The 22,710-nt window shown below is 46.0% G+C and overlaps 1 protein-coding gene across 3 annotated transcripts; it reads left to right on the forward strand.

Annotated features, from left to right (window-relative positions):
- Positions 1-231: 231 nt before the first annotated feature.
- WDR89 (WD repeat domain 89) lies at positions 232-20,285 on the forward strand. 3 transcript variants are annotated; one of them, XM_063118154.1, is made up of 4 exons: positions 232-250; positions 4,080-4,180; positions 4,903-5,030; positions 18,505-20,285. In XM_063118154.1, exon 4 carries the CDS (start codon positions 18,547-18,549, stop codon positions 19,696-19,698), a length of 1,152 nt encoding a protein of 383 aa, XP_062974224.1. In that variant the 5' UTR covers positions 232-250; positions 4,080-4,180; positions 4,903-5,030; positions 18,505-18,546; the 3' UTR covers positions 19,699-20,285. The 3 variants fall into 3 exon arrangements, with proteins under 3 accessions (XP_062974224.1, XP_062974223.1, XP_062974225.1); XM_063118153.1 differs by lacking the exon at positions 4,903-5,030; XM_063118155.1 differs by lacking the exons at positions 232-250; positions 4,903-5,030 and having other exon boundaries at positions 4,092-4,156.
- The last annotated feature ends 2,425 nt before the right edge of the window (positions 20,286-22,710 follow it).

The following is a 22,710-nucleotide window of genomic DNA, read 5'->3' on the forward strand; positions in this document are numbered from 1 at the left end:
GCACTCTGCGCCCGGGCACTGTAAATAGCGGCGTAGGAGCCCGGAAGTGATGAATGTGTTCCTCTTACCTTTTCTCTCTCTCTCGCTAGGATGGCGGCAAGCCACGCCTCTGTTTCTTCCTTGTCCAATCAGCATCGGCGTAGGGCTCCTCCGCGCGAAGCAGCCAGCCAATGGAAGGCGGCTGCTGGAGCAGGAAGGAACGTTGAGCACGCGACGAGGGTGGTTGTTCCGCCTTTAAGCTCTGCGCGAGGTAATGCATGTGTGTTTGCGTGTCTGTGTTGGTAGCACGTGTGAATGCTTGATCTCCTGGGTCGATATGTATATCTATTTATTTGGAAATGTTTCGTACAAGACATAATTTATCCTTTCCCCCATTTGTAAATTTACCGTGCAATCCTATACATCTCTACTCAGACGTAAGCCCCATTGAGTTCAACGGGACTTATTCATTGAAATGTGTAGAGGATTGCAGTCTTACTAGTTTTATTTTCAATTAAATGACTGTTACGCATCCCCTAAAGTGTGAAATAATGTTGCTTTAAGACGTTGCATGGATCCCTTGACCAAGGGAACTCCATCCTGGGCTGCTGTGGGAAAGTTGGTCTTTGTCTTCACGTGAAAATGCGATGAGGACGAAGAGTTGTGAGCTGCACTCTATATTTTCACGCTACAGGGGAGAGTCACGTTTTTGAACTAACTATGTGTATGAAACTCCCGGCAGTAGGAGACTAGTTCAAGCAACAGGAAGAACGTTGGACTGTTATATTTCTCTCCTATGTGCTAATTTTGGGTTTGCAGAGAAGTCTTTTGTTTTTGGTCGTTATATGGGGTAATATTCAAAAGTGGGATCTGAGCTGATGGTGACCAGACAAGAAAGAGATCTTGGGGTTGTGGTGGACAGATCGATGAAAATGTCCACCCAGTGTGCAGCTGCTGTAAAGAATACAAACTACATGTTAGGCATTATAAGAAAAGGAATTGAGAATAAAACTGCCAGTATCATACTGTTTTTATACAAATCTATGGTGCGACCACACTTAGAATACTGTGTACAGTTCTGGTCACCACACCTAAAAAAAGATATAGAGCTGAAAAAAGTGCAGAGGAGGGCAACTAAAATGATTAAGGGGCTGGAGCGTCTCCCCTATGAGGGAAGGTTACATCAACTGGGATTGTTTAGTTTGGAAAAAAAGAGGCTAAGGGGAGATGTGATAGAGGTGTACAAAATTATGCATGGTATGGAGAATGTGGACAGGGAGACAATTTTCTTCTCTGAAAATACTAGAACCCAATGGGGTCATCCAGGACAAATTCAGGACAAATAAAAGGAAGGACCTCTTCACACAGTGCGTAGTTAAATTATGGAACTCACTACCACAAGAGGTAGTGATGGCCACCAATTTGGATGGCTTTAAAAGGGGGTTGGATAAATTCCTGGAGGTGAAGGCTATCAATGGCTACTAGCCCTGATGGTTATGTACTACCTCCAGTATCCGAGGCAGTATGGTTGTGTGCACCAGTGGCTGGGGAACATGGGTGGGAGGGTGCTGTTGCACCATGTCCTGCTTTCTTGATCCCTGGTCGTTGGCTGGTTGGCCACTGTGAGAACAGAGTGCTGGACTAGATGCTCGCTCTGATCCAGCATGGCACTTACGTTCTTAAGTGTCCCCCTAACCCAGTTTGGTGCCCTCCAGATGTTTTGGACTTTGCCTTCCATCAGCCCCAGCTAGCATCGCCAAAAGTCAGGGATGATGTGGGAGGCCAAACATCTGGAGAATACCTGGTTAGGGAAGGCTGCTCTGAAGTATCATACCTCCAGTAGGCATGGTCTTCTTTCAGATTGTCGCAGCAGGGTTACGGCTGTTACCCAAATGGTTGGGAAGCAGGTGCTTTCTAGTGACGTCTGCTCTATAAAAGTCATATCAGAAGGTGATCTAAGATGTGTTGTGTACTTCTGGAAATGTAACGTGTGAATGAAGCAAAGCTGGGTCAGATCTACACCAAGCAGGATATGAGACTTTTGAAAACTGTGTATGGAATGTGTCTTGGGCCCCAACAGTTGTCACTACTGTTATAAACCATTTTAAAGCAGTAGTGTAGCTCCTGCCCTGCTTTTTGTACAGATCAGCCTCCCTCAACCTGATTCCCTCTAGATGCGTTGGGACTACAACTCCCATAATGCTCCAGCCAGCATGGGGTGTAGGACATCACAGGTTTGTTTTTCTTTGTTTACACACAGTGGACCATCACTGGTGCCAAAGGTCTTCCCTAACAAAAGAAAAAATAAATTCAAGTGTTGAGTGTTGCTAGGTTATTTTTTATATAATATATTTTAAAAGTAACAAGCAGCAAATACGGAGGAATGAAATGTTAAGTAAAAAGTAATGACTGCAATGGCTCGCATGTGACATTGTTAGAGGGGGAAAAGTAAAGCTATAATACTAGCAGTTTTAACTATATGCTGTATCAATGTTAATATTGCCCGTAGTGTTAGGGAGGAGCTAACATAATGGGTGGTGCAGGGCTGCCGCTGAAAATGGCATTCTTGTGTCTAACCCCCTCTCTTTCCTGCAATGTCTAGTGATGAAACCCAACTTGTGACATAATGAAGTCTTCACACTACAAGTTTCCCTAGCAGTAGCAGCAGCAGCAGCCCAAGTGGGACTAGGGAAACACAGGCCATAGCTAGATGAGGCGAACCCAGGGACCGTCCCTGTGCGTTCACATGTCGCACAGGGGATCCCAGGATCAGGGAGAGATGATCCCTCCCTTTCTCCGGGATCTCGCCCTGCCCTTTGAGCCTGCCTTTTCCACAGTCTCAGGCTGATCCTTAGACCACGGATCATGTGTGTGGGCGTTGCGGTTTGTCCTGGCTCCTCGTGAGGAGCCGGGACCTGCGCACGGAGTTCTCAGGAGCTCTGTGCCCATCAGGGGTGGGGTGGGGTGAGTGGGGAAATTATTATTTTTTAAAAAACCTACCTTTGAATGCACGAGTGCTCGTGCGCACCTTCTAGTTGGTTCTTTTTAAAAAATGGCAGGTGTGATGTCCTCTCCCTCCGAGGTCGGTTGCACGTCGCGTGTAAACGGAGGGGGGGTGTCTCGCGATAAAAATATTGTGAGATCTTCACTCCTCTTTCGTGTAATACCAGGTAGGTCTAGCTGAGGCCACAGTGAGATAATGTTGCACGACACTACATGATGAGTTTCACTGGATGTTATGGGGAAGAGCGAGAGAACTGGAGACAGGACAGTGCTTTTGGTGGTATTCCTACATCTTCTATAATGTCTAGTTCTATTGGCCTGTTCAGAAGACACCTTAAACCGTGGCTTTAACCATGGTGAATAAGACTTTTTTGCCTTATTCACCGTGGTTAAAGCTGTGGTTTAAGGTGTCTTCTGAACCGGGGCCTTTGTGTCTGAAAAATGCAGGTTTGAATCTCCAATCTCCAAATTGGAGAAGTAACTTGGCCTTCTGTGATGAGTGGACTTAATTACAATCCTACAGAGTTCTCATGAGGACAGCTGTAAGTTGCTTGGAGCACTAAAAATGCCCTCTTGATGATTATGAACAGCTATTTCTCCCTTCAGCCAGATCTGTTGTTTCCTAGCTCTGAGGCCACAGCTAGACCTAAGGTTTATCCTGGGATCATCCAGGGTCCGCAACTGCCCGAGCACTGGATCCCCTGTGTGTCACCTAGATGAACAGGTTTGACCCCTGGATGATCCAGGGATAAACCTTAGGTCTAGCTATGGCCAAAGTCTCCTCTTAGTGGTGCCCAAATCATGCTTATATTTTGATTACAGGATGGCACACATCCTAAGGGTTTACGAATACCGGTGGTAAAATACCTAATAATTGGTAACCAATCATCAGAATGGCAATTTTACAGCTCAGAAATCACACTTGGGCCTGGGAAAATGTTTTTTTTTACAGACAAGAGAAAGGGATGTATCTCCTGTTCGTGCTTGTTTGGCATAACTAGGGGGTGCTTTAATGACCACAGTCTTATGATTGTTGCTGCAACATTGGCTGTGTTCACACAAAATTGATTATTCTTATTATTTTTATTTCTATGTAGGCTCTGAAAGAACAAGCAGGTGGACTCCAAAGATGAACATTTGCTGAATTCTTCATATCCCTGTAACCTCCAAATAGGTTGGAAGCTTTATCAGGTTGAGGGTAAATATTTATTAATGTATTGTTAATAAAGGGATGCATGTTGGGCCTAACAAAAAGGAATTCCTCATCATGTATATGTTGATGAGGCCTGAGCTGGTAGTGACTAATGAGGAAAGGTTCCTTGGGGTTGTGGTGGACAACTTGATGAAAGCGTCAACTTAGGGGCGGTGAAAAAGGCAAATTCCATGTCAGGAATCATTAGGAAAGCAATAAAAAAATATGAAACTGCCAATATTGCCCTTATACAAATTTATGGTGCGACCACACTTAGAACACTATGTACAGGTCTGGTCACTGCACCTGAACAAGGTATTGTAGAGCTGGAAAAGATGCAGAAAGGGGTAATCAAAATGATCATAGAATCATAGAATAGTAGAGTTGGAAGGGGGCTTGTAAGGCCATCAAGTCCAACCCCCTGCTCAATGCAGGAATCCACCCTAAAGCATCCCTGACAGATGGTTGTCCAGCTGCCTCTTGAATGCCTCTAAGGTGGGAGAGCCCACAACCTCCCTAGGTAACTGATTCCACCGTCGCACTGCTCTAACAGTTAGGAAGTTTTTCCTGATGTCCAGCCGGAATCTGGCTTCCTTTAACTTGAGCCCGTTATTCCGTGTCCTGCACTCTGGGAGGATCGAGAAGAGATCCTGGCCCTCCTCTGTGTGACAACCTTTTAAGTATTTGAAGAATGCTATCATGTCTCTCCTCAATCTTTTCTTTTCCAGACTAAACAGGCCCAGTTCTTTCAGTCTCTCCTCATAGGGCTTTGTTTCCAGGGCTGTGATCAAGGGGCTGGAGCTCCCATGAGGAACGGTAACAACGCCTAGGACTGTTTATCTTAAAGAAAAGTTGGGTGAGTGGAGATATGATAGTATAAAATCATGCTTGGTGTAGAGCAAGTGGCGAGAGAGACATTTTTCTTTCTTTCTCATAATACTGGAACCCAGCCCGGGGTCATCCCATGAAGCTGATTGATGGGAGATTCAGGACAGATAAAAGCCGGGCCGATGGCCATACTGGGAGGGCATCAGATTGGGACGGCTGCTATGGAGTAGGGAGAAAGCATTGCATTTGGGCAATTAGAGAAAAACCTGCCTACTGACGCTGGTTAGCCCAGTCCACCTTGATGGGGTTCTCGTTTTGGGGAAGGTCCACTTGTCCACCCCAGGATTTTTGCAAAATGCATAGATGTGTCTTCTCTTGCTGCACACGCACCCCTCGTAGCTGAGGACATATTTATTTATCTAATTTATTAAATTTATATTCCGCCCCAAAGCTGAAGCTATCTGGGCGGTTTACAAAAGTTAAAACAGTGAACATTAAAAAGTAAACAAATTTAAAACCATCAAAAATATAAAAACAAACAGTATCAATTTTAGACAGTTCTGGGGTCCATTAAAAAAAACAAAAACAAACTTAGCATATGTTGTTAAATGCTGTTAAATGGCTGGGAGAAGAGAAAGGTCTTGACCTGGCGCTGAAAAGATAACAAGGTAGCGCTGGTGTCCAGAATGGTCAGTCACTTAGTGCCACCAAGTGGTCTCTTCAGGAATGGCAGGCTCTTTCAAGCGAAGGGCACTGCGCCCAGTTAAAAAATAAAACAATATCATAGTGTTTGGTAGCTCTGTATCCAACTTTTCAGCTGAAGCCCACCCAACAGGCCTGTGTACAATACTGTGGCCAGAACTCACATCTGGGGGTTGGCAGAACAGAACAGAACTGGCCAATTTGGTGATCGCTGGTTTCCAATTGGGTTTGGGGCTCAATTCAATTCAATTTATTTATTTATTTATTTATTGCACTTATATACCGCTCCCATAGCCGGGGCTCTCTGGGCGGTTTACAGAAATTCTAAAATTAAGATAAAAACGAGTATACAAATTTAAAAATTCTAAAACACAGAACATACACACACACGGCATTAAAAACCATTAAAAAAACTAAACATGTGGGTGATTAAGATGTGCCGCCATATGCCTGGGCAAAGAGGAAAGTCTTAACCTGGCGCCGGAAAGATAGCAGCATTGGTGCCAGGCGAGCCTCGTCAGGGAGATCATTCCATAGTCTGGGGGCCACCACCGAAAAGGCCCTGTCCCTCGTTGCCACACTCCGAGCCTCTCTCGGAGTAGGCACCCGGAGGAGGACCTTAGATGTTTAATGTAGTGACCGGGTATATTCACATTGGGAGAGGCGTTCCATCAGGTATTGTGGTCCCAAACTATGTTTATTCAAGATGTTGCCACTGGCCTTTACCTCCTCCCGTACGAAGCTGCTTGTGAACTGTACCCAGTTCCTTCTTGTCTTTTGGCAAGCGGAAATCATAGAATCATAGAATAGCAGAGTTGGAAGGGGCCTACAAGGCCATTGAGTCCAACCCCCTGCTCAAGGCAAGAATCCACCCTAAAGCATCCCTGACAGATGGTTGTCCAGCTGCCTCTTGAAGGCCTCTAGTGTGGGAGAGTCCGCCACCTCCCTAGGTAACTGGTTCCATTGTCGTACTGCTCTAACAGTCAGGACGTTTTTCCTCATGTCCAGCTGGGATCTGGCTTCCTTTAACTTGAGCCCGTTATTCCGTGTCCTGCACTCTGGGAGGATCGAGAAGAGATCCTGGCCCTCCTGTGTGACAACCTTTCACGTATTTGAAGAGTGCTATCATGTCTCCCCTCAATCTTCTCTTCTCCAGGCTAAACATGCCCAGTTCTTTCAGTGTCTCTTCATAGGGCTTTGTTTCCAGACCCCTGATCATCCTGGTTGCCCTCCTCTGAACACGCTCCCATGCAGTTGTTGGGAACAGCAGAGCGGGCCCTTTTCGGTGGTGGGAGAGCCTTGCAAGAAAGCTATGTCTAGCTCTGCGACGCCCCCACCTCACACCCAAGGCTTTGACGCGCACACCTCCCTCAGGCTAAGCACCACCATTTAAATACCTGAGGAAGGGGTAAAAAAAAAAGTATAACCTTTCCCTTATAGCAGAGGGAAAAGGTAAGGAGATTTGGAAAAGGCTTTTCTGTGAATATAACAGGCTGAAGGTTTACTGTAATGTGTTTATTTATGAACTAATAGAGCAGGAGACACAGCCAAACTGACATGTGGTTTTATGGTTGCAAAATAAAGAAAATGTTTATTGTTGTTTACAGTTCTTAGTTCCTTCAAATTCCTGCCTATTTTTAAGAATACTGGTAGAAACAAATCTAATAATAACAATCCTTAGTCCCTATGATGTTATTTTCACTCACTCCTCACACAACTCCTGACAAGAAATCACTCAGCTAAACACATCTACCCTCCAAACCCCATCACTCAAACCACTCAGTTCCCCCATGTATAGACTCCTCCCCCCTTTCCACAGCATCACCAGCCACACCCACTCAGCCCAACATTCCACCCTCTCTAGACATATCCATGCAAACATACCTAAGGGAATTGAAATGTGAGTAACACCACAAGCTCCCTTTTGCCCTCTTTTAAACGGGAGCATAAAGGCATCTCCTGGGCATGTTTAGACAGCAAAAAATCCTACAAATCCCAGTATCCCCGAGCAGGCTGGCTCGGGCATGCTGGGATTAGTAGGACTTTTTCTTTCTGTCTAACCGTGCAAAGCGTTGTTCTCTAGGACTGCTTTATTGCAGTGGGCATTTTTGAGGCATAGGCTACGTTTTCTCGTTTGCTGTTGCCGACGTGGATTTGATCATGCTGTTTTCACTGTTGTGTTTATTTTGCCTTGGTGCCCTCTGGTTGTGTTGGACTACAGTCCCAGTTCCCCGTACTGGGAGTTGTCGTCCAACGCATTTAGAAGGCAGGAGGTCGGGGAAATGTGTTGTTATGATTGATTTTATTTATTTATTTATTTATTGCATTTTTATACCGCCCAATAGCCGAAGCGCCCTTTTAACTGTACATGTTTTAATCTTGTAATCCACCTTGAGCCCTAGTACTGGGAAAAAGGCAGAATATTATTATTATTATTTTGGTGTTGTGCATGTGCGTGTGTATGAGAGCGCTGTTATAGAGCTTATTTATTTATTTATTTATTATTGCATTTCTGTACCACCCAATAGTCTCTGGGCAGTTCACAAAAATTAAAAACCTGAAGACAATTCAAAGTGTAAAACAAACAGTATAAAAACACAGTATAAAAGTACAATATAAAAGCACAACCAGGATAAAGCCGAGCAGCGAGGCAGGGATTAATACAGATTTAAAATACAGATTTTAAACAGCAAAGTTAAAAAAAATCTGAGATGATAAACTGTTAACATACTGGGAAAATAAGGTCTTCACCTGGTGTCGAAAAGAGTATAACACAGGTGCCAGGCGAACCTCTCTAGGGAGCTCATTCCACAGTCAGGGTGCCACAGCGGAGAAGGCCCTCCTCCTAGTAGCCACCTGCCTCACTTCCTTTGGCCAGGGCTTATGGAGAAGGACCCTTGTGGATGATCTTAGGGTCTGGGCAGGTACAAATGGGAGGAGGTGTTCCTTCAGAGCTTAAAAGTACGAACTATGAATCAGGATGTCCCCAGTTTGGATCTCACAGAATTACGACTAGATAACTTGTGTGAAAGGCTGAAAAGTGCTGTATAAGTGTTAGATGTTCCATATGACAAATGAGACCTGTAATGAAAGGTGGTAGTGATGCATATCATATCTTCTAATAGGAATACTCCTCTTTTAGATTCTAGCCAGCTGTATCCTCCTCCTGTAGACCATTCCATTCTCCCCGCCAGGGTGCCACAGCAGAGAAGGCCCTCCGCCTGCTAGCCACCTGCCTCACTTCCTTTGGCAGGGGCTCACAGAGAAGGACTCCTGAGGATGATCTTAGGGTCTGGGCAGGTACAAATGGTCCACCTCAATTGGCTTTCAGTATTCTGTGAATAATGAGCATGATCAGTCCTCAAGTGGGCTTCTTTTTGTCTCCTTATGTATTTGTGGTGGTGGGGAGAAAAGGTACTTCTGGAAATCTCAGAGTTATTCTGAGCGTTCTGATGCCTTTCTCTTGATTCTCTCATGGCACTTGACTCAGGACTTTGTTATTAGAAGGAGAGATTTATATTTTTTTATTTCTAAATCACCTTGAGTTTGATTTTATCACAGGCAGGGTATCCATGTTTGAAATAAATAACAAATATTAAATCTAGCCTCACTGATCCTCTGCACAAAAGCAGGTATCCGGGACCTCTATCCTGTTCTTCGAAGGCATAAAAAGCTGCCTTCCCTGAACCCGATTCCAGCAGTGCTGAGCAAATTGGTTGCCATTTGTGTAGCTTCTTCAGGCCCCTATTGCCTTGGAAACGTGGCTTATATAATAAATGTGCATTAGTGTGGGAATTGCAAGATAGCTGGAAGGCCCAGCTGGAGAAATAATTAAATGCAGAAAGTGAGTCATGCTCAGACTGTTAAAGAACTGTTTTGTTGTTTGAAGGTCTAAGAAACTTCCAAACCAGGGTCTGTTCTTACCTGTTATTCATGGCGCTTTCCCTGAGAGTCCAGCAGTTCTTGAAATGCTCTGTATCTGCATTTCTAAAAACTGCTTATAGACCTGGTTCACACTTAACGCTAACCCATGGTTTATTGCTTTACCCAGGGTTTGTCTGGCAGATGATCAGACAGACTGTGGTTTGTTTTCCCAATCCCTGGGTCATTTGTTTTTCTCCTTCTTCTCCTGCTCCAACCTTGCATTCTAAGTGCCTTTGCAGCATAGAAGTACTGGCATGTAGAGTGGCTGGTTGTTTTTTCCCCACTTTCCCCACTGCCTCTGTAGCCTGGCGAAACAACCCATGGTTCTTGGTTAACATGTAATGACAAACCATGGTTTAAACAAATCAAGAGTTCGCAAGCCAACAACGAAACATGGGTTGTTCATGGTTAGCAAACTATGGTTTCTTAGCACAGCTCGGCTTGCACATCACAACAACTGAGAATTCAACATCCCTGGGTTAAATAAACCAATGGGTTAGTGTTATGTGCGAACCAGGTCATAAACATCAAAATTCTCATCCCCCTTTATGAGGGTGTGCTGTGTGCTTGTCTTGTGAGCTGTAGGAGGAAAATGGTGTTCATGTTGCTAAACACATGACCTCAGGGATCCAGAAACTGAGCATCTCTGTTGTTCTAGAGCAGCCTTCCTCAACCTGGGGCGCTCCAGATGTGTTGGACTACAACTCCCAGAATGCCCCAGCCAGCTGGCTGGGGCATTCTGGGAGATGCAGTCCAACACATCTGGAGCGCCCCAGGTTGAGGAAGGCTGTTCTAGAGGTAGACCATGCATGCTTGCTACATGAAGCCCAGCCCACCTTTTAAAGAAGTGAGCAGAGCTATTATGATGGTTTTATCTGTACGCTGCCCTGAGATCCTTGAGAGAAAGGGCGGGATATAAATGTTTTAATAAAATAAATAAAATAAATTACGCCAGAGTTTCCGTTTTTGAGAATTAGAGAAAGCATGGCAGAAGCAGAGAAGGAAGGGCAACGTGGCATGTAAGGGCCCCGGCTAGAATCAAGAGAGCCAACAAGGTTGGGGGCAAAGAAGGCGGCAGGCACCTGAGCCCCTTGGCAGGGAGGACCCCTCGGTGTGCAGTGCATGGCAGCAAAGATGGGTCCAGGCACGGTCTTGTAGAGGATTCCCTTCTCTAAAGCAGAGGTGGGCAGACGTTAGGCTTGTGGGCTCGATTTTGTTTTTTCTAGAAGACTGAGGTCCACCAACCAGAGCCAGATGCAAAATGGTGGCCCTGGACGCAGAGTCCGTTCTCTGCTGTACCCCATGAATGAGACACAGGCACAGGTTCAAAAATCTACTTCTGATTTCCCAGAGATCCTAATACAGCTCTGTAAAACAGGCCAGTAGAGCTGGATGAGGGTGTCGTGTTTCTTAAAACCTCCCGCCTTATTGGGAGACAATAAAGAGGTCTGCCGTGTAATCCACAAAGCTTTATTCAAGCAATAAACATCTCTCCCCACCCGAAGAGAGTCCAACTTCTAGGAACTTTCCTCTAGGCAAAACTGTGCACTCTAAGCCAGACAGTTGTCCTTTCAAGAAAAACGGAAAGGCTTTTCCTGGAGCGCTTTAACTTCAGGGAGGCTGGTTCTGGAGAAGCCTTTGGCGAGAAGCTAGCCGGGCTGACCTTCTCTTGCCTTCCTTTAGCTTCGCCTGTTTTAGTCTACGGCGGACTCTAGGATCAGCTAGCCCTGAAGTGCCCTCCCCCTCGGAAGAATGCCGATTTCCCACAGACTGTGTGTTGTTAATGTTTTCAGTGATAAGGTCTGACAAAGGTTCATCCCAAGCTGGTGAAGAGCCTGTGAGAGTCACCTCCCCCACTCCCCACGAAAGCTGGTATGTTTCTGGCGCCGTCTCTTCTGCTTCAGAATCTGATTCTGATTGATCGCCTGAAACTCCTTCCCCCAGCCTAAGGGGAACAGGCCTAGTCATGACAAAGGACTTGATTCAAAGCAATGGATTTGTACTCCTATTTTATGGATCAGGAACACTGAGGCTGAGATGGGTTCGCATGATCACAGAGGGGGAAATTGGTCAGTGGTAGAGAACACACTTTGCATGCAAAAGGAACCAGATTCAGTCGCCCTCTCCTGAAGAGCCACTGACCGGTCAGTGAGGACAATGCAGAGCTATATGGACCAGTGGTCTAACTTGATATAAGATAGCTACCTGTGCATAGAATCACAGAATAGTAGAGTTGGAAGGGGCCTTTAAGGCCATTGAGTCCAACCCCCCTCCCCTGCTCAGTGCAGGAATCTACCCTAAAGCATCCCTGACAGATGGCTGTCCAGCTGCCCCTTGAATGCCTCTATTGTGGGAGAGCCCACAACCTCCCTAGGTAACTGGTCCCATTGTCGTACTGCTCTAACAGTCAGGAAGTTTTTCCTGATGTCCAGCTGGAATCTGGCTTCCTGTAACCTGAGGCCATTATTCCTGTCCTGCACTCTGGGATGATCGAGAAGAGATCCTGGCCCTCCTCTGTGTGACAACCTTTTAAGTATTTGAAGAGTGCTATCATGTCTCCCCTCAATCTCCTCTTCTCCAGGCTCAACATGACCAGTTCTTTCAGTCTTTCCTCATAGGGCTTTGTTTCCAGACCCCTGATCACCTTTGTTGCCCTCCTCTGAACATGACATCTTTGGATGTCATCAGTAGTGTGGAGAACCTTTAAACCTAAGCTCTAGAAGCTCAGAACAGACCCACAAAAGTAGCGTGAAGGCAGTGTAAAGATACGGAAAGGAGGGTGGGGGTGATGATAATAGAAATCGGAGAGAAGATTGTAGCAAACATTCAGAATGAGCTGGAGCAGGAGGGAGAAACTAAAGGGAGGGTGTGTTGTGTGATCTTGTGTCCCGTTGCAGACAGACTTTAACCGTTCTTGATATAAATCTGAAACCACCTCTGCTTTTCGTGGGGTTTGCTCTTCAACAGTTGCACGGCTCAATGCCATTGCTCTTGGGGCCATGGAAACCATTGTAAAATCGCATCAATGCCAAAAGATTCTCAAAGAGGAGGAGGAAGAATGTAATTTCTGAATCACTGGTCTATTTTTGAAAACCTTGTAGGATTAAAATGACTCACGGGTCTCTCTTTAGCCTAAGAAATGATGTTTATAACTAGTGTGTCAAATGCTGAACATCGCAATAACATATCTGTATTCTGATAATGTTAAAAGTCATGTGGAGCAGTTTTTCCAGGCCTGTTATGGAAAGTTTCCCCGTGCTTCAACATTTTCAACGTATGGTAAAAGATAACGACCCTTTGCACCCCATTTTTCAAAAAGTAATTGAAGAGTCAGCCTGGGCATCTCATGGAATGGCCAGCTGGATATTTCTGTGGCCTGTTACAGGCGTGTCATCTTCTCCTTGCAAACCATGGTTTGTAAAATGGAAGCCAGCTTTTAGGACATATTTCCTCCTTCTCTCTGGAGCAAATTTCGCTCCATTCATTCACTTTTCAAAGTTAACCATGGTTTTGCATTACATGTGCATCCTCCTAAGCCACCGTTCCTGGTTTGAATCGTTTTGCAAACCATGGTTAGGAAAGTTTGAGGTTTGTGTCAACTAGAGCTGAGACTAGAAGAAGACCGTGAACTACTAGGAGTACATCCTCCTCCGGGTGCCTATTCCAAGGGAAGCTCAGAGGGTGGCAACAAGAGAGAGGGCCTTCTCTGTGGTGGCCCCCGAACTGTGGAACAGTCTCCTTGACGAGGCCCACCTGGCGCTGACATTGTCATCTTTTCGGCGCCAGGTCGAGACTTTTCTCTTCTCCCAGACATTTAGCAATATGTAATTGCCCTGGGTCTGTTTTTTTGGCTCATCATTTTTAAAGTTGTTATAGTGGTTTTAAATGTATGTGTATTTCGCTTGTTTTTGTGGTTTTTAATCTTTGTATGATGTTTTTAAGTGTTTTATCTTATGTGAACCGCCCAGAGAGCTTTGGCTGTGGGGCGGTATACAAATGCAATTAATAATAATAATAATAATAATAATTCCTGGAGAGGATGCCAAAGCCATCCAAAATGTGTTGATCCATGGTTGAGGCCCCGTCCATCACTGAGTTTGACACCAGAAGAGCCCTGGCCCCATTCCCAGGTGATGGAGATGCATTCCTTCATTTTGTCATATACAGTGGTCCCAGGGGAACTGGGAAGGAGGCAGAAAGTGGGTGAGGAATTGGGGTAGCATTTAAGGCCTAGAGGCAATTGATCTAAGGAAGTTGGCTACATAACTGCACGTTAAGCCAGAGGAAGAAAAGGAAAGCTGGGTGCTATTTAACCTCCCCAACTCCCCAGTCTGAAGGTTGTCTATATCAAGAACCAACCATGACACACACACACACCACCTCGTACACACATGCTATTTTGCATCAGTACACAAAACCATGGCTGACTCTTGGAAGGAAAGGGAAGGAAGGAATATGCATTGGAAGCTGGTTGCTCTGATGCCAGTTGGATGGTGAATCCGCTTTGGGTATGGGTCAGAACCAATTAGAACTTTGGCACCTTGGATAGCTCCTTTAGAGATCTGATTGGTTTGGGCTGAAACCCAGAGTGGATTCACTGCCCCACTGACATCGAAGCCACCAGCCTCCACTGGGAATGTGCATTCCCAAGGCTGGCTCCTGATTTGCAAACCATGGTTCCCAGGGAGCCAGAGTTACGTTTGCGCTAGGCCGCATTGGCCTTGTCTACTTAATACCCGACCAGAAAACCAGAAAATGTTTATTTTCCTGAGAGTGGCACTTAGAAGACCTTTATTATATATGAGAACAAGTCACAGGTGACCAGTTGATGTGGGATTCAAGACGATGAATAAATTTGCAACCTTCCCATCTTGTCAACTTTTGCCTGTGGAAATGTCTCGGCTCTTATTGTTCATGGACGATCGTGATTTCCTATTTCTCCCATAAATGCAATGTGGTTCCTCCTGCCTCTTATTCAAACACACCCATCGAAGTATTACAGCGACTTCCTCTTATGAAGAGGAAGAACCGCCGGCTACGCCCTGGACTTTCTGCCTAGGTTGTTTGTTTAACCTTCAGCCGGCCACTCTTAATGAGCGAAGGATTCCGTTTTCGCCAGTTGATGTTCTGCTGCGGGTCCCTAACGCGACTTAATTAGATGTGGCGGTCGACAAAAATACAACACATTGTGTGGGATGTTGCGCTTTCCTGTGAAAGGCGGTGCCGTCCGATGGCAAGGACATGTAAACACTGCTCCAGAAAAGGTGGAAATGGTTTTTTTTAAAACATAAAATACCAAGGTGTACAATAGCAGCCTGGAAGAGTTCCAAACTTGCTCTTTTTCCAGAAGACTTGCGGAAGAATCGGGCAATGTTGAAGTTCACCATTTCTTCTAAATAAAAACCGGAGGAATATTTCACTCCCACACCCTCTAAGAACTTAAGCAGAGCCATGTTGAATCAGACCAAGGGTCCATCTAGTCCAGCATTCTGCTCATACAATGGCTAACCAGCTGTCGACAAGAGACCAATCCTCCCACCCATGTTCCCCAGCAACTGGTGTAGATAGGCTTACTGCCTCTAATACTGGAGGTAGCACATAGCCATGAGGACTAGTAGCCATCGATAGCTTCCATGAATTTGTCCAATCCCTTTTTAAAGCCGTCCAAGTTGTTGGCCATCACTATATCTTGTAGAAGTGAATTTCATAGAATCATAGAATAGCAGAGTTGGAAGGGGCCTACAAGGCCATCGAGTCCAACTCCCTGCTCAATGCAGGAATCTACCTTAAAGCATCCCTGACAGATGGTTGTCCAGCTGCCTCTTGAAGGCCTCTAGTGTGGGAGAGCCCACGACCTCCCTAGGCAACTGGTTCCATTGACATACTGCTGTAACAGTCAGGAAGTTTTTCCTGATGTCCAGCCAGAATCTGGCTTCCTGTCACGAGCCCATTATTCTGTGTCCTGCAATTTGGGATGATTGAGAAGAGATCCTGGCCCTCCTCTGTGTGGCAACCTTTCAAGTATTTGAAGAGTGCTATCATGTCTCCCCTCAGCCTTCTCTTCTCCAGGCTAAACAGGCCCAGTTCTTTCAGCCTCTCCTCATAGGGCTTTGTTTCCAGACCCCTGATCATCCTGGTTGCCCTCCTGTGAACACACTCCAGCTTGTCTGCATCGTTCTGGAAGTGTGGTGCCCAGAACTGGATGCAGTACTCAAGATGAGGCCTGACCAGTGCTGAATAGAGGGGAACCAGTACCTCACGCGATTTGGGACCTATACTTCTATTAATGCAGCGCAAAATAGCATTTGCTTTTTTTGTAGCCACATCACCCTGTTGGCTCTTCCTGTTTTCAGAGCTTGGCTGGAAGGGAAAAGTCAACATAAAAAAGCTGGGTTTGTAGGAGAGAATTGGTGGTAAGTAGTTAAATAAGAGGCAGTGTGCCTGTGTACATCAGTTGCTGGGGAACATGGGCAGGTGGGTGCTGTTGCATTCATGTCCTAAGAGCACGAGAAGAGCCATGCTGGATCAGTCCGAGGGTCCATCTACCAGCACTCTGTTCCCACAGTGGCCAACCAGCTGTCGACCAGGGATCAAGAAAGCAGGACATGGTGCGACAGCACCCTCCCACCCATGTTCCCCAGCCACTGGGGCACACAACCATACTGCCTCGGATACTGGAGGTAGTACATGACCATCAGGGCTAGTAGCCATTGATAGCCTTCTCTTGCCTGTGCGGTTCCCACTGACAGCTGCTTGTCCAGTTTGTGAACAGAATACTGGACTAGATGGACCCTTGGTCTGATCCAGCAGGGCTCTTCCTAGGTTCTTATCTTCTTAAGCATCTTTCTGTTTCTGCATTACTGTTTTGAGAGAAAGATGGGGTTGAGAACTGTGTGCGCCACGCGTAATGGCTAGTTTCAACTTAAGATTGGCTCGGTATTTCAACCTTTGAAATTGCTTGGCTTAGATCATTCTCCTGCGAGCGGCCTTTTACACAGTGCTAAATGTATTCTGTAGGGAAGGTGTCCAGTTTTTTAGCAAAATGCTGCAATACAGGAAATGCTAAATTTGTTAATTCTATTTTTTTTTTTTTTTAAAAAAAAAGGGACTTCATTGTTTTCTGTAACTTTTTTTTGCCCTCTGGAAATATAAGCCGCAGACTGTGCCTTTTCAAGAGCTTAGCCTAGTAAATCGTATTTAGGAGATGGCCAGTGTTTATGTAATTACATTGCTAATAGCTCGCACAGCCTAAAGGACAGATTTAGGATGGTTAGGCTGATGTCAGGTTAGGTTTCTTTAGCTGGGCGGCCAGAAGATACATTGCCATTTTGTATTCCTGCTGTAATTCTATGTTTTGAGTTAATATTTGTCTTCCAGCTCAGTCAGAGGTCAGCAGGGTTTTACCCAAAAACTGTGTTCATTGGATTACAGCTTTCATGTTAAGATCTGGACCAGTGTGGTGCACTGGTTGGAATATTCTTTAAGTTTGAGATGTGGGAAAGACCAAGACCTTAGCTGGTCTGGCTGTGATAAACATATCTGTTTAAAAGTCATGACCAAATCCATCTCAGTTTTAGGCAGAAGACAACTGAGTCTTGAATGCCTCATGGAAAGGTGGAATATAAACAAATGAATAGGACTAATAAGCCCCTTTTTTCTATGGTGGTGCCCCGTTTGTGGAGGCCTTTCACCGGAGAGGCCTGCCTGGTGCCTTTTCTTGAGTTTTCAGTGCTACACCGGAAGGAAGGAAAGGAACCTCTCATGCAAGCACTGAGTCATTACTGACTCTTGGAGGGACGCCAGCTTTCGCTGACGTTTTCTTGGCAGGCCTTATAGCGGGGTGGTTTGCCGTTGCCTTCCCCGGCCGTGATTCCCTTTCCCCCAGCTAACTGGGTACTCATTTTACCGACCTCGGGAGGATGGAAGGCTGAGTCGACCCGAGCCGGCTGCCTGAGAACCAGCTTCCGCTGGGATTGAACTCAGGCCGTGGGGAGAGTTTCAGCTGCAGAAACTGCTGCTTTACCGCTCTGCACCACATGAGGCTCAAAGGAAAGGAACCTCTCATGCAAGCACTCTTGGAGGGACGCCAGCTTTCGCTGATGTTTTCTTGGCAGGCCTTATAGCGGGGTGGTTTGCCGTTGCCTTCCCCGGCCATGATTACTTTTCCCCCAGCTAACTGGGTACTCATTTTACCGACCTCGGGAGGATGGAAGGCTGAGTCAACCCGAGCCGGCTGCCTGAAACCAGCTTCTGCTGGGATCGAACTCAGGCCGTGGAGAGAGTTTCAGCTGCAGAAACTGCTGCTTTACCGCTCTGCGCCACACGAGGCTGTTCTATTAATGTCACTTTAAACGCACAAAAAGTCATGCTGCTCATTTTGATTGTATTCATTTCATTGTTACTTTGGCCTTCTGTGTGTTTTTATTTATGAAGATAAGGCTATCAATGGATGATTGCCATATATTACCTGTTCCAGTATCAGAGGCTGGCCCAAGACATTTTGCGGCCTGAGGCAAAACAGCGGCCGCTTCCACTTACAGAAGCTAGCTGGACTGGCAGGTGAATTTTACTTCAACACTGGTGTTTGGAGAGAGTCCTCCTTCACCCCCCCTTCACCCCAGATAGTTTAGGGGACCTGGGACAGGTTGCATGGCATACTCAGCTCTGTCCTCCTCCAACTAAGGAAAACTGCCAGGGGGTTCAGGACGGACCGGGAGGCTGCCACTGCTGTCCCCCAACATCTGCTGCCTGAGGCCTGCCCAGATCTAAATGATTAAATTTAGAGGATAAGTGAGACTAGAAGTGCAAAACCTTTTGCATGCTGAAATGATTAAGAGTGGAAATGTGATTTAATTTAATCCATTTATTTATTGCAGATATCTACCTTTTTTTTGGATGCAGTTTTAGTCTCAGTTGCTATGGAGAAGATCAAAGAGCAATTTTCCAGTCTCCAAATAGCAAAACGGTGTGCACTAACAGAAGACCCAACCTACTTATTGGACTTAGATATTTCAAGAGGGGAAGGGAGCCATTTAGTGGCTGTTTCCTGTTCCAATAAATCAATTGGCGTTTACAATAGAGAGACATTAGATTTGCTCCGGGAATATAGCAGCCATCCTGGATTGCTCAGTGGTGTCAGATTTGCACATGCGCGTGAAGGTGTGTTGTTTTCAGCCTGCAGTGATGGAGCAGTGAAATGTTGGGATACTCGTCTAGCTACTGCAGAGCCAGTACAGGTGTTTTGTGGCTATCCTTCAAACATCTTCATTAGCTTTGATATAAGCTGCAATGACCTCATCATATGCGCTGGCACAGAGAAAGTGAAAGAGGATGCGTTCATAGCATTCTGGGATGCCAGAGGCTGCACAAGCAGTGCGTCTTCCAGCGAAGGGCCCTTGGGTGTCTATTCAGAATCCCACAATGATGACGTCACTAAAATATGTTTTCATCCCACCAAGCCGAACTTGGTAGTTTCAGGGTCAACTGATGGACTGGTGAACGTGTTTGATATTAACAAGGACAACGAAGACGATGCTTTGATTTCAACGTGTAACTCTGATTCATCGGTAAGCTTTATTGGATGGGCTGGAAAAGATTGCCGGCAGGTCTACTGCATGACACACGACGAAGGATTTTGTTGGTGGGACCTTACCCAGTTGGAAAGCGACGAGCCAATTACGTTGTTGCACATTCCAGATGCCAGAGATGTAGTCGGTGCAGATAATGCGAAGCTGGACTACTTAATTGGTGGTTTTTATCATGAAAAGTTGGGCAAGTTGTTTGTTGTCGGGGGGACATCAACAGGAAGCCTCTGTTTCATGGACTGCTGTGCCGACGGTCTGAATTTTGTGGGAGCCCTTCAAGGAGGACATTCTGCTACTGTCCGCTCTTTCTACTGGAACGTGGAGGATAATTCGTTGTTGACTGGCGGAGAGGATGCACAGTTGTTGCTATGGAAACCTGGAGCTGTGGAAAAAGTCTTTGGAAAGAAGACTTCTATGAAAGCTGCATCTTCTGTTCGTCAGCGAGTGAGAGTCCACCAAAACTATTTCAAAAGCAAGAAAAAATGACGAGAGATCTCCGTATGTAAAACATGTCTTAAGCAGCCTCCCTCAACCTGCATGTCCAGGCTGCCTGGGGATGATAGGAGTTGTGCTCCCAACACTTTTGGGTTGTGGGAGGGTGTTCTAGAGGGATAGCTGTGTTAGTGTGTTGCAGCTTCTTGGAGTACCTGGACTATTTCCTGGTATGTGATAGGCACACCTTGATCTTGAGCGTGTTTACATGGAAAATATCCTATCAATGTCAGGGGGAGTGTACCATCTAAGTATGTGTATGGGTATGTGTGTGCCGCAATATGAGAGAGGTATCATCAAACAAATAAAAAGGGTACCATTGTACTTGTGACAGCATTGTTTTACGTGTTTGTCTCATTCCTACAGCCTAAATGTTCTTGTTGTTATTATTATTATTATTTTAAAAAGAGAGGTGACAGAAGTGGTCAGAAGTTATGGAGAAAGAAAATTTTCCAAAATTAATATCCCTTTAATTTTTAATAAAATTAAAAGAAATATCAAAACAAGAAAAAACCTAACCTACAATAAAGAGAGGCATTACTGGCAAAATAATGCCTCAAAATAATAATACAAACACTTCTCTCTTCCTCCACCATCCACTCACTTCAATTTTATGAAATTTGGTATTGCGTTTGTAACTTTTTTTGTGTGGTTTTAGAAGGATGAAGGATATTAAGAATACAATAGTGAACCATCCCTCTGGTTGGGGAAAATAAAAGAGAGTGTGGTTAACAGCTCGTTGCCCTTTCTCTTATATTTAAGAAGTTTAAAAAAGATTTCTATCCTAAATTTATCTCTCTTAAAGAATGTGTGTTTCATTATGGTTGTGGGTGGAATTAGATGGCATTTTTCTTCTCTTACCCATATGGTGACATCTTCACAGAACCAGCCATGTGGAAGGCTGCGTGTTATAGGATGAACTCTGCTACTGCACTACACGCAGCAAACACGATTTCACCACCTTTCAAGAACACGGTTGTATCAAAGTCCCTCACACGTTGGACCTGTTCAAGTAACTCCATCTGCTTGACTTGTCAGCTGTTAAATGACATCAAACTTGTAGCTGCTTTTTAACTTTCTTTTGCATTTTGAGTGGGGAAAACACAACATCGTTGCTAAGGAAAGGCTGGATAAATTATCAATCAATCAATCTTAATCTGTTTCATAAGGACTGCGATGATGGATCAAACCAAAAGTCCAACTAGTCCAGCATTCTGTTTGCACAGTGGTCAACCAGCTGCCTGTGGAAAACCCACAAGTAGGACATGAGGACCTTCCCGCCCATGTTCCCCAGCAACTGGTTTGCATATCATACTATATCTCATACTGGAGTTAGCATCTAGCCATCAGGACTAGTAGCCATTGATGGCCTTACCCTCCATGAATTTGTCCAACCCCCTTTTAAAGCAGTCCAAATGGGTGGCCATCACTACATCTTATGGTAGCAAATTCTATAGTTTAACTATGCACTATGTGAAAAAGGCCTTCCATTGCCTGTCCTGAATCTCCCACCAAGCAGCTTCACTGGGTTGAGAGGTGGTGGTGGTGGCAAAGTTCCCCTACTCATTTTCTCCATTGTTACATGATGTGCTCTCATTAGACCCGTGTACGAACTTGCACACGTTCTAATGAGACTTACACCCGCTTATAAGGAATCTTTTGACATTGGCAATAGAGCGTCTGTGGCTAAGTAAGGCGATTCTTACTCAAGAAACTTACAGCATTGAAGGGGATAACGCCACAATGGCCCATTTCTTGAGGTTGAAACAAATGCCAAGGCACAAGCTAGTTTTGGGGAAATTAGCTGAGCAAGTAGAGGCTTAGAAACAGTTTCAAGATTGAAAAATAGACTTTTTGAGACTTAAGAACATACACTAAGGGCCTTCCTAGACGAGGCCTTAGCGCGCCTTCTGTCCCGGCTTCCCTGCTGTGCGTCCAGATGACGCACAGGGGAATCCGGAGACAGGCCGCGCTGAGGCCTTCTCCAACGCGCCATAAGCGAATTCGCTTATGGCGCGCCTTTTCCCCAGCTTCGGCCTGAGGCCGGAGCTGGGGAAGGTCTAGGGACTTCCGTGGCTTTTTGCGGCTAATCGCTTACTCACGAGTAGCCACAAAAAGCCGCGGACTGGCCACAGCGCTGAGCGCTGTGCCCATCGGCCCGGGGAGATCCCGGGAGGGAAAAGGAGGGGAGACGACACAGGACACACACACACACACACACACACACACACACACACACACGGAGGGAAAAGGAGGGGAGATGACACAGGACACACACACACACACACACACACACGGAGGGAAAAGGAGGGGAGATGACACAGGACACACACACACACACACACACACACACAGAGGGAAAAGGAGGGGAGACGACACAGGACACACACACACACACACACACACACGGAGGGAAAAGGAGGGGAGATGACACAGGACACACACACACACACACACACACACACACGGAGGGAAAAGGAGGGGAGATGACACAGGACACACACACACACACACACGGAGGGAAAAGGAGGGGAGATGACACAGGACACACACACACACACACACACGGAGGGAAAAGGAGGGGAGACGACACAGGACACACACACACACACACACACACACACGGAGGGAAAAGGAGGGGAGATGACACAGGACACACACACACACACACACACACACGGAGGGAAAAGGAGGGGAGATGACACAGGACACACACACACACACACACACACACGGAGGGAAAAGGAGGGGAGATGACACACGGGACATGGAGGGAGAGAAAGATCAGGAAGGGATCAGGAGCGGATGGGGGGGGGGGTTTAACTAATAAAAAACCCTTACCTTCTCCGCAGTCTTCGGGCGCACGTGGCCCCTTTAAACTTTTTAAAAAATGGCCGGCGCTGCAGGGCTTCCGTCGTCCCTGCGCGTTGTGCGTCTAGGAGGCTGGGCGACGCGCGTTAAAGTTTGCACGCCGTCGCCCCGCCTCCCTGCCGGCTTATCCCGGCA

This window comes from Elgaria multicarinata, chromosome 2, assembly GCF_023053635.1.
Source record: "Elgaria multicarinata webbii isolate HBS135686 ecotype San Diego chromosome 2, rElgMul1.1.pri, whole genome shotgun sequence".
In the NCBI taxonomy this organism is placed as follows: Eukaryota; Metazoa; Chordata; class Lepidosauria; order Squamata; family Anguidae; genus Elgaria; species Elgaria multicarinata.

Bases quoted from the DNA above. Each gene is read 5' to 3' on its own strand.
- WDR89 (XM_063118154.1), top strand. From the start codon at position 18,547: ATGGAGAAGATCAAAGAGCAATTTTCCAGTCTCCAAATAGCAAAACGG.